This window comes from Typopeltis vanoorti, chromosome 5, assembly GCF_054136105.1.
Source record: "Typopeltis vanoorti isolate ZY-2024b chromosome 5, IOZ_Tvanoo_1.0, whole genome shotgun sequence".
NCBI lineage: Eukaryota > Metazoa > Arthropoda > Arachnida > Uropygi > Thelyphonidae > Typopeltis > Typopeltis vanoorti.
Genome location: NC_143553.1, coordinates 38,073,176 through 38,085,823, shown reverse-complemented (window position 1 = coordinate 38,085,823; position 12,648 = coordinate 38,073,176). Strand labels below are relative to the sequence as shown.

The 12,648-nt window shown below is 32.4% G+C and overlaps 1 protein-coding gene across 3 annotated transcripts in view; it reads left to right on the top strand.

Annotated features, from left to right (window-relative positions):
- The window catches only part of LOC150106324 (M-phase inducer phosphatase-like), a 349,715-nt gene that overhangs the window by 260,113 nt on the left and 76,954 nt on the right, over window positions 1–12,648 (top strand). For all 3 annotated transcript variants that reach the window (XM_090392364.1, XM_090392361.1, XM_090392362.1), the window contains exons 12-13: window positions 8,575–8,612; window positions 10,880–10,942. In XM_090392364.1, the coding sequence (XP_090248490.1) occupies window positions 8,575–8,612; window positions 10,880–10,942 (101 nt within the window). The remainder of the gene's footprint in view (window positions 1–8,574; window positions 8,613–10,879; window positions 10,943–12,648) is intronic.

Below are 12,648 nucleotides of genomic sequence, written 5' to 3'. Positions count from 1 at the left end.
TTTTTGGGAAAAAGCATCTGAAATAAGCTGTGTGTTGTATTTGCTCCATTATGGCCTTTATGAATATATGTGAATCATTGCCAAAAACACAAGGGTAGATTAAAATTATAGTGATGTGTCCTGTGAAAGAATGCTTAAAAAATTACAACAACAAAAAAATTATACATGATATTAGTTATATGGCTGTGCCTTAACTTTGCAGGCAGTTCAATAATTCGGGACATTCAGTTTTAGCCTTCTCAGCATTGATGCAAGAGGTGATCACAATATGAAGGAAAGTGGTATTAAATGATATATCAAAATCCCCTATAAGCTTTGGGACTATATTGAATAACTGATGTAACAAATTTGGTATGAAATCATCAATAAAAATGTAAACTGACAATAGGCTTAAAGAAATGTTTATTTATTCAGACACAATTTTTAGAGAAAAGAAATTAAATGTGGAAATAGATATTTGGATGAACAAAGGTGGTATAGTAAGGTGGTAGTCAAATAAATTTAATAGAAATTACTCACAGCACCCAGTTAAGAGTATACACAACAGTATTCAATCTGGTTTATGACATGGATCTTTAAGTTGGGCTAGAATTAAAAATCCACTGGGTATATTATATAGCATCAATTGCAAAATCATAATGTTCACTGGCAAGAGCCAGTTTAATTAAACGAATAGCCTTGTTCCTGATTTGTCAGTTTTTAGCATGCTGTGTTATTGAGCTAGATCATTATTTAACTATTTTCCATTGTGTGTGTGTGTGTGTGTGTGTGTGTGTTGCCTTTTTATATGTGGAGAAGGATGGTGAACCATTTGAAAGACTTGCAGTATACATGAATAATGGTGCCCAGCCAAATAGTACTCTACATTAAGACATGCAGACAGGACTTCATCTCCTAACGACATAGCTGTTACTACTAAACTCAGCGTACTAAAGATAAGTATAATCTTTGCACAACTTTTAAAGTATATGTCAAACAAGCAGACCTTATCCATTCTCTGAAGGATATTCTCTATTCTTTGACACATCCATGTGGTGTTTAAGTGTTGTACCTTCAACCTACTGTAGAAATAGGAAGAACTATTAACATTTACTTTTTTGAGGGGCAGATGACTCATTCTACATTATCATAGCTGGCAAAGACTAACAGACCATTGACTACATGGTCTGTTAGTCTTTGCACAGCATTCCATCCAATCATGGTTTCACAGATGATGGGATGGAATGCTGTCTTATTGGTTACTTCTGGAATCAGCAACAGTAATGAAACATTCCCTTAAACTCATTGTAGTCCTGAAGGGCACATTAAGAACAGTTCTATTTTTGTACTATTATTGTTGGGTGCTATTTATAACTTTTTTTAATACAGTATTACAACATCAAACAACTAAATTATAAAAAAAGATGTTTATTAACTGGCTCATATTTTGCTGGATTTCTTTTTATTGCACCGGTCATAAAAATTCGAATCTTGCGGGAATCCGAAGTGGAAAATAAAATACCTCGGCCAGAATGAATGAGGAGACTGCTAACTAACTATGAATTGATCCTGCTGTTTTATATAGACTAATCTAAGGATAGAGTGGTGCAGTATAATAGAAATTTCTCTACCCTTGGATTGGTGATCAATTTACAATTAGTTGTTTTTTTTTTATGCAAGTGACTTGTAACAAGATGGCGGATTAGAACACAACATGAAAATAGAACGTCACAACAAATGGCGCAGTCGACAGGATGTGATTTAATTGATAGAAAGTAATTTAACTGCTGTAAATTAAGAGATTGAATTTAGCTTGGTAATAATTGTGGAATTACTCCCTGAAAATTTAGAAAGTAAACTAAATAAATCACAATGAACTGGTTGTAATCTGAAATCAGGCAAAGACAAAGTTTTTTTTTTCTTTTTAAATTAAAGGATTATATTAATTAAATTAATACTTTATTTATCACTATGGCTATTACTTCAAATTCAGAGATGGAAGACAGTGAATTTTTTAGAAGTGTGAATCCCCAACAGGTAGTTCCCCAATTTTCAGGAGAAGACTATGATGATGTGTTTGTTATCCTTTTTTACTTATATTGAGAAACTCAGAGAAACAGCAGGTTGGACAGATTTTCAGTTGTTGATATTACTTAGAAACAAACTAGTTGGTAAAGCTAAGACATATTTTTTTTTCATCTCCTATACTTAAAGAAACATTTGAGTACAAGAAGTTTAAAGAAGTCTTACTATCTCAATTTTGTAAACGGAGGAGTGTTGGACCAAATTTGTGGAAACTACAGAGGATTATACAGAAGGACAAAGAATGTGTTGGTGATTTCTACATTCGGCTACTAACTCTCTCTGAAAGTTTAAATGTATCCATTGAAGACAAACCTCATTTGGATTGGGCAGTTTATCAACAATTTAGACAAGGTGTTAGGCAAGAACTGAGGGAGACAGCCTACAAGAAGAAGATAACCTCACTAGAAGAATGCCTTGTAGCTGTCAAGGATTCGAACATTGGAAAAAGAGAACGTCACGACAAATGGCGCAGTCGGCAGGATTACTTCTCTCTCAGATTCAACTTCTGTGGCATATGAGAAACTTCGAGCAAGAATATACCTACCAGAATTTGGACTGTATGTGTGGCAAGACTTACTTGTTGTTCCCACTACTTCCAATTTGAGCTCCCATATTATCTTAGGAACAAATTTCTTAGAAAGATATCAGTTCTCCTGTGATTTTTTTAAAAGGGAAGTATGCCTAATGGGCAGGAAAATAAGTGTCAGAACAAATGGCAATTATATGCATAATAGAACAAGGAGGCAGAGAGAAAGGGTTCATGTACCTGAGAAAGGATTTGCCCCAAATAAAGTGGCGCTATCTGTAACTGAACCAACTATGGAGGATAGTAATACACGTCTGTTATGCCATATCTACCAAAATCAAAATGTAATACTGATGGAAATTCTCAACAACTAATAGCCAAACCTGAACCTGAAGTTATCAATAAGGAACAATTAACAGTTCAGGTAAATTGTGCCAGGGTGACTAGTCTATATAACAGAACTAGGACAAAAGAAACAAATTACCAAAATGATAGACAACTGAGGATAAAAGTTAGTGACAGAGAACAGAACTTCTACCCTGAAAGGACAATATCACATAAGTGTAGCAATCAAAATTCTCCCTATGATAAAAACAACAAGAACTTAAGTGGAGAAGTGCAGAAAGGTAAATACATAGACTATAATAAAAAATTTAATCATGTTCAAACTAAGTGCTATTTAAGATCTTGGAAGGGAGATAAGAAGTCAATTTTCTCCACTTGTGAGTCTAGCGTGAAAAATATTTCTTTAAAGAAAAATGTTTCAAAGGAAGAGTAAGCCTTTGTTGGATTATTCAAGTCATTAAGTCATTTTTTCACAGATATGGCTTCCTTCTGTATAAAACATGAATCACAACGTGATTCACTATAGTTCAGTTAGGTTCATCAACACTGGATTTAACCCAGCGTTAGTAAGGTGGCGGTGTCACAGTTATATCTTTCTATATCTTTGGGGTCTGTGATGCCCCACCTTACTAACGCCAGGTTAATAAAAACAATGTCTCTTCACTCACATATGTGAAGAGAATAATGAACCAATCCCAATTAATGTGGCTATGTTTTTAATGATTCTCCAGGTGAAGTAGCTTATCTACAAAATGAACGAGTAATCAGTTTGTGTATGCCATTCTTCATTTTGCTTGTTCTCCCGTTGCAGTGAGGCTGTTGGTAGCTCATGATCTGTTGATTGTATGGTGCATCATAGCATTCAACAGATTAGGTTCATTGAAATATTAAGTATTTCTTGTGTTTTGTAAAGCAGTACAGTTGTGTATTGATGCAGTCTCAGGCTGTGGTTGAATAATAAGAAGAATATAATGAAAAACCGATTTGAAACTTACTACTTGCTATAGGGAACCCATGTTCTGTTTTCACTTCGAAGTATTCAAGTTTAATAAAATGTGAAGATAGTATAAGCAACCAACTAAAAAGTTATTTTACACTAACTGATTGACAGTAAAGGGTTACTTAAGTGTCAAAGCTGAATAACTGAGGAGGGAAACCTACACAAGTCTTTTAGGGAATGTGGGTAACTGACCAGGATGTCTGATTTACATGTAATGTCCAGTCCTTATCTTGTTGTAGTGCACTACATTAGTATGTACCAATTTCAGTACTGAACGAATGAGAAGGGACTGGTAGTTTAGATTTTAGCCAAACAAAATCTATTCTGCATTGGTTTTAACCAAAAGATGTTTATTGTACAAGAAGATGAAAAGTCATGCCGATTGGGGCGTGTTTACAAAAACAGCTTTAGTTCCCTGACAAAAACAATGGGGACTGGACTATTGTTTTTGTCAGGGAACTAGAGTGAATAGCATGAAGTCGGCTACTGCAACAAGTTTGAATGTGACATTGGTAGAATTCAACACCGGCATCATTATCAGTGGCCTTGTTGACCAAGTGGTTAGCATATTCTCTCTCCAACCAACAGGCTGGAGGCTCGACTTCCATGATAGGCAAAGTTTTTTATTCTTGATGGAAGTTTTTTCACTTGGCTATGCTACCAATTATATATTTGGTTTAATCCTTTATCCAAGTGTAAGCAAACAAAGTGTGTGCCTGAAGTATTTTCAGGACTGGGGCAACTCCTGGCAAAGGTGGTATACTTCTCATCGCTTGCCTTAGTATCCCATAATGCAAAGCACATCTCCTTGTGGATGTGCTTTGCACAGATGATTCTTTGCACATGCATATTAAGGGGATGTGCAAGGAATGTGCAAATACATTAAGGGAAGGGTCACTACCCAGACCGGTTTCGACCTTTATTGAGGTCTCATCGGTGGGAACCAGACCCAGAAGTGGTGATACTAAGGTGAAAGTTGGGATACTAATGCAAGTGATGAGAAGTTATGCCACCTTTGCCACAAGTTGTCCCAGTCCTGAAAATACTTAAGGTGCAGACTTTGTTTGCTTACACATGGATAAAGGATTAAACCAAATATATAATTGGTAGCATAGCCAAGGTAAAAAACATCCATCAACTTATCTCTAATCCAGAGAATTTTAATAGTAAAGTGTGACAACTTTTGGCAACTGGTATATGGAAATATGACTTCTCCATTACTTCCACCTTAGTATCACTACCTCTTGGCCTGGCTGCCACTGATGAGACCTCAATAAAGGTCAAAACCTTCATACAATATATCGTATAGGTTCTTTTTGAAATGCCTATAGTCTCGGCAATTTCATGCACTTTGACTTGCCTTTCACCCAATACCATATCATGCACTTGATCAATGATTTCTGGTGTTGTTACACATTTTTGGATGTCCTTCACATGGATCATCTTCAAGGCTGGTACAGCCACGTTTAAACTCAGCAGCCCACTTCTTAATTGTCAAAAACGAAAGAGAAGATTGCCCATAAACTTTTATGAACTTCGAATGAATTTTGCCTTAAACCTTCTTTTACAATGAATTTTATAACCGCACAATACTCAATTTTATCCATTTCAAGGGATACAGCCATCACCTTTGCTTCAGACAGCTGTATAAAACAAACTACTTGATAGAATGACTTGCAATTTTACATGGATGCTTATGACAGATGTACCAGCTTAGAAAAAAAAAATTGCTGATAGCGTTGCAATCTATGGTGGAGGTCGAGAACAGGTGTTTTCCACTGATATTTATTTGCATTTCTCTTTCTTTGTTTAAAAGCACCAAGGTTATGTGTTAAACATTTAACACATAACCTTGTTATGTCATCAGGGAATACAATATATAATTGCAATGTGCACATTGTGAAACTTAGTAGATCAATTGGCAATCTCAGAACACAGACTTAATAAAAATATAAAAACTTTTCTCTACTTGATGCAATGAAACAGTAGTTTCTTCCCAATTGATTCTGTATGAAGTGTCCAAGACACAGTCCAATAAACCTGACTGTAGTCATTACAGATACATTTTTTATGTTCTTCCACGTGGATGATGGGTGATCTTCCAGTTGGTCCATATTATGCAACTTGGAGGAACAAGTGAACTCTATACATACCAAGAACCAGGAGACATCCTGGATATAGTGAACTCTCGGTCGGTGCATAAAGTATATGCTAAAATAAAGAGCAAAAAAGCATCATTTCAGCAATCCGATCAATGTTGTATCCAGCATTGGATGCAAAGTGGAGTGTCCTGTCATTATTATCTTTCTGAAGAGGTCAAGGTTTGGGTGAAGGATTAAGTATTTTTTAGATTTTTTTGGAATTAATGCCATTAGATAGAAATGTGTAGCAATCATTGAAATATAGATTGATGAGTCTATTGCTAATTTAATAATGCCATACAGTTGAGATGGAAAAAGAATATTTTCAGAATTGTTTCCAATTATTATTTGACAAAACAAAATGAAAATTTCATAATTTCTGTACATTCAGCTTTGAAATAATGCTGGATGCAACAATGCTGAAATGAAGCCTTTTTGCTCTTTATTTTAGTATATACTTTATGCACCGACCGAAAGTTCACTTACGAAAAATACACCTCTCCGAGACTTCATGTTCCTTGGTACTGAAAGAGAGTTTTTGCTCTCTTAAGGTTTCTGCGTGGTCTCTGAAGAGAACCAACCAGTTCAAAACAGTTGTCACGCTAGTGAAACCTTATCAAAAGTGACCAATAAAGGGCATGTGTGTGTGTGTGTGTGTGTGGACGCTTGGGCAAGCATTCATGTCTTCTGTATGTTCCGTGCTAGGCCAACTCGTGAATGCTGGTGAGTGTATTCCCGTAATCTCTTTGGTCAACGAAACTTTCATAGCTTCTACATTTGGCTTTGAAATAATGCTGGATTTAATATCCACTTGATTTATATAATTATTTGACAATGCCCCTTCTTTCTAGCAAAACCTTGCATTTGTATGAAACGTATAAAAAGACAGATTATTTATTACTATGATATTGCATCAATTCCTGCATGTCCTATTGTCACACTAAGGGAAATGTTTTGTGTTAGAACATTGGATATATCATTTTGAAGGATTTTACATGGTGATTTCAAAAATATGAATTTGACCTTAAAAGGCTATTGTGAAGTGATTGAAAGATTCAGAATGGTTAATTTACAGTTATATTGTACGTTAGCTCTAAGCATTTATAAAACTCGCTTGTATCATTTTGACCTGTTGTGCAGTAATCAAGGTCTTTGATTCTGGAGAGGTCATCTAAAATGTTCAATGCATTGGAATAAGTTAGTAATTATTCACCTGGTGAAAATGAGACATTTTGATTTGCTGATTCCGTGTGACATTTTCATTGAGTTGTGGGTAGATTGGAGTTCGGAGAAATTAAGTGAGAAAGATTTCTTAGCAATGACACAAACAACAAAAGACACAAATTTCATACAAATATTTGCAAAATAACTTGGGAGGAGCTGGAATAAAATGAGTATGAGCTTCTAACCATGTCATGTAAATAAACTACAGATTTCATTTTCCCAAAAATTGTTTTTTGCAAAAATGGTTATAATGAATGCAGGTTAATCTGCTGGACTATATAATCTAATAAAAAAAAAAATATATAAATTTCATACACTAATAGCAAGAGATTTAGTCCATTAAATTTAGTTATCTGTTTTCTTATACTGTTCTTATTTTCTCGGTTTTGTTTTAATATAAATAGTATTATTAATGCACTTATTTTCTTTATTACCACATTCTTCTAATTAATAGTTGAGTACAATACAATTTTGAATACATCTAATATTTCTACAAGCTAATAAAAAAAATTTGAATCTTATGTTTATTCTATTAATTAGTATATTACATCTAAGTAATGAAATATTATCTGCTGCAAAATTCAGCTGTATTTGAAATAAGCAGCTAGAATTACATTGCCTTCTATTAGTCAAGGAAAGTGTTAAAGGAGATTTTAAAAATATAAATGATATCTGAATTTAATTTCCACCTGCCATATACTATTTCTTCAGATTCCTACAGATATACATGGCAGAGTAGTTCCATTGAGATTGCTTATAATGCTTCTGAAATATACCATACTTATTGGTTTCTTTGCACATTGATTTTAAAGCTTTCTTTGGAGAGAAAAGATTTTTCTTTCTCAGAATAACTTTGTTTCTCCAGCTGGATCACTAGTTATTCTTAAAACCTTTGTGAATTCCCTTTTTATGATTCTATTCTCAAATGTATTTTTAGCAATAGTATTATAAATACATTGGATTAAGCACGTTTTAAGAATAAATCTTCAAGAGAGCTTTCTTATTTGAGTCCTAGCAGATAAAGATAAAACCTTGGTAAAGGTAAAACCTTTACGAAGATTTTATTTATTTATTTTTTATTTTTTTTTATTCCAAGCATTATTTCAAGCATCGTTATTTACCAGGATCTTGAAACACAAAAGAATTGATTTATTTGTCTTTACTGTCTGTTAAATGGTTGAATAGTGATCCATTAATGATAAAGTATTGTTGTTTGTTTTTGTGTGTGTAAACAACTTATTCGTTTTTTATTTATTTATTTATATGTATAACAGCAAGCCAAGATCCTGACCTTATTGGAGATTTTTCAAAAGTGAGTATTTTATAATGAATATGTTAATTCAGTTATATGATATCTGTTCATTTTATGCATGCTTACATGAAAATATTGGTTTTATGTTGGTATTGCTGACATTTGCTCAGCATACCATGTTGCTGGTCAGAAAATGATGGTTATTTCTGTTTGAGGACCTTAGTAAATATTGACATCTTTTAGGTGAATTTTGATGACCTTCTAGATGACTGCAGAACATATTTTGATGCACAGTTGTCTGAAACAGATAGCTGTGCATCAAGTGGAGATTAGCAAAAAGCTGGCATTTCTCCCCCCCTCCCCCACTTGCACGCACACACCAATACACAAATATACACAGTGGCGGCTGGTGGGGCCAGGGGCCAAAAACAACTCGATTTTTTTATATTTATATAGTGGATTCTATTATTGATTTATAGTTATTATTTCTATTACAATAATGTTTAGTCAGAATCCACTGATGCATTGAGCTATTAATTTTTTAAAATTTTTAGGGTGTAACATATACAGGCTCAATGTATTAATAACACGAAAACTCAAAAGATTTGCAGTTGCGGGCATAGCTCCAAAGACGCTGGTTCAACTCCAGCTGGTTGCCCTGCAAAATATTTTCGAGTTTTCATTTTTCAAGTGTTAAAAAAAAAAAAGTTATTTCTATTATTTATTTTGTAAATCAATGTCGAAACTTCAGAGAAAATAAATTTTTAAAAAGTTAAAATTATTTAATTAAGATTGACTAATAGAACCCATAAATTTTATTTTTTACAAAGTAAACATAATATGTAGTACATATTATGTACTATACATATAGTGACATGATCAAAACATAATAGGTTTTCAATAAAGACAGACACTGAAAAAAATAAAGATACAGACAAGACACAAAAATAATAACCAATTAAATAAAAACTACTGATAAATCCAAAAAATATATAAAATGCAGGTTAAGACAAAAATATTTTTAAAAAATTAAGAAAGATATACCTTAAAAAAGTTATTTCTGTATCAAAGAAGGGGACCCATCAGTATTTCTAGTCAGATACACAAAACTTTTTGCGTAGCATATGGATTTTATCATTTTCATTTACCTATATTCACACAATTATTATTTATTTATATAAATATTCTGCTGTTCTTTGTTATGAGCAAATTTTCTTTATCTATTTGCTCATATAATCTTTATTATATGAGCAAATTTTTCAATTACTTTATGATTAAACTGTTGAATTTCTTGTAAATAATCCTTATGAATAGATAATATGGCTAGAACATTCAACCGATCTTGGCCTGTCAAATTTCTTAAAAGTATTTTAATACATTTTAGAGTGCTAAAACAACGTTCGGCATCAGCTGTGGAAACAAATGTCACTAAAACACTTGTCGTCACTTAGCATTGGATAAGTTCTTTTAATGTGTTTATTATGTGTTCCCTAGGAAAATGTTGCCAATTGAAATTTTTAGGGTCTACAATAAAAATGATTTAAATATTTCAAAGCTGCTGAATCTGTCACTAATTTCACTAATTATTTTGTCACAGGCTTCTTTAGCATCTTCTATCAGTAATTCATCTGTCATGTTGTGTCTTTTAATTTTTTGGAGGGTATTTCCTCGCGATCGTCTGGAACTGACACAGGAATAAAATCGGCAATGCAATTCCGTGGTTATCAGTGATGTTTATTATTCTGGAATTCTTTTACAATAATGAGAGTTCCAACATTGTTGCTCTTAATTGTTTATATGAATGAACATGCTTTTATTCAATGCTGCAGAAGTAGTAACACTGCTTGAGTAGATTGCTTCTGTATTCTTTTTGCCATCATATCTGATGCTTTGCTTTAACATTCTTTTAGCATTAAAACTATATCATTTCAAAATCTTAGTCTTAGAAGAATGTACTGCAAGGGATGATCTTGCTTCTCCATAATTTAAAAATGTCTGTTTCTGTAAAACTTCATTTCTTTGCCATAACAAAGGTTGCTCTGCACTGTGTCAGCAGTCATTGAATAGTTAAACAGCCACTTATTCATTTAGGAACTTTCCTTTAGCATTCTTGCGCATCTTGAAAATGAAATGTATATTTTTAAAACAAATTAGAAACCATAGGAAGATGAATGCCATCAAATTTACTGCAATATAAATATAGATTTTAATTTTATAGAATGATTTATGTATGCATATTTACATGTAAGAGTGAGAAAAAAAATTATCAGGAATCTATTCTATTCAGTAGGTAATTTTTTTTTTCTTTTAATTATTATATTATAAAGGGCTACATTTTGCCAGTAGTTAAGGGAAAACATCATGATCTCAAGACAGTTTCACCTGAAACGGTATGTACATTGACATTGTTATTTAAATAGCAACAACAAAAATATTCATTTGCAAGATATTTAAGTTTTTGAACATGTTAATTTTTTTTATACTATTTTATATTATATTCCCTCTTTTTTTTTATATATATATTATTAACTATTTAATCTACCGGCTGTGCCTTTGTTAATAATTATACTATATACTTACGAGGTGATTTATTATATAAATCTCTTTTACTAACAATTATTTTTATTTTGACTCCGAGTGTCCCTATATGTTATTGTATTGCACAAAAGTTCACTCCGATTGGTGCAATGACTTTAACTCTCTCTCTTTCAGAATCCAACTAATCATTGACTCAAAACCAAGTACAAAATAAACACATTTAATAAAACTAAAACAATATATATACACTTCTAGCAATAATACATAACTATAACTACAGATTATATGGATCCAAGATTTGCAAGATATTTAAGTTTTTGAACATGTTAATTTTTTTTATACTATTTTATATTATATTCCCTCTTTTTTTTTATATATATATTATTAACTATTTAATCTACCGGCTGTGCCTTTGTTAATAATTATACTATATACTTACGAGGTGATTTATTATATAAATCTCTTTTACTAACAATTATTTTTATTTTGACTCCGAGTGTCCCTATATGTTATTGTATTGCACAAAAGTTCACTCCGATTGGTGCAATGACTTTAACTCTCTCTCTTTCAGAATCCAACTAATCATTGACTCAAAACCAAGTACAAAATAAACACATTTAATAAAACTAAAACAATATATATACACTTCTAGCAATAATACATAACTATAACTACAGATTATATGGATCCAAGGCCTTATTTAAAAATATAAACTTACTCTTAAGACTAAACACTTTTTCTTTCACAATCACAAAAAAATGTTCATAGTCTTTTTCTCTTTCTGTTAAGGCTCTTTTTCAGAAGTTATACGGCTCTGTACTTCATTCTCAGGATCCTTTTCAACAATCAATGTAACACACATAAAAGTCTTCTTGACTAAATCTTGTTTCCTTTTAGTAGCAATACTCATCAGATCAGGCTATAAATCTTCTTAATCAATATATTTTCTAAACATTCACTTTCAGGCATCCTTAATACTTATAGAACTTCCTTATCAATATTTTCTCTAAGAAAAACATTCACTTTAGAATGTAAGCAACAAGTTCTTCTTTCATTCACAATACTAAATGACAGTCTTAACTTTTTCCACTTAAAAAAACTTACAGTTTCAAGATTCCCTTTTATTCATTACTTATTCCTCCTTGAAACCTATTATTTCCACTATTCCTTTTTCGGAATACACTATAAAATTTCTTCCGACTGCCACACACAAAAAAATCAAGTTCCTTCCAACTTGAATATTTACCGGCCAATTTATAAAAACTTACAGTTTCAAGATTTCCTTTTTATTCTTTACTTATTCCTGCTTGAAACCTATTATTTTCACTATTCCCTTTTCGGAATACATTATCAAATTTCCTTCTGACTGCCGCACAAAAAAATCAAGTTCCTCCCAACTTGAATATATCTCGGCCAGTTTATAAAAACTTACAGTTTCAAGATTTCCCTTTATTTCTTTACTTATTCCTTCTTGAAACCTATTATTTTCACTATTCCTTTTTCGGAATACAATATGAAATTTCCTTTGACTGCCGCACACAAAAAATCAAGTTCCTTC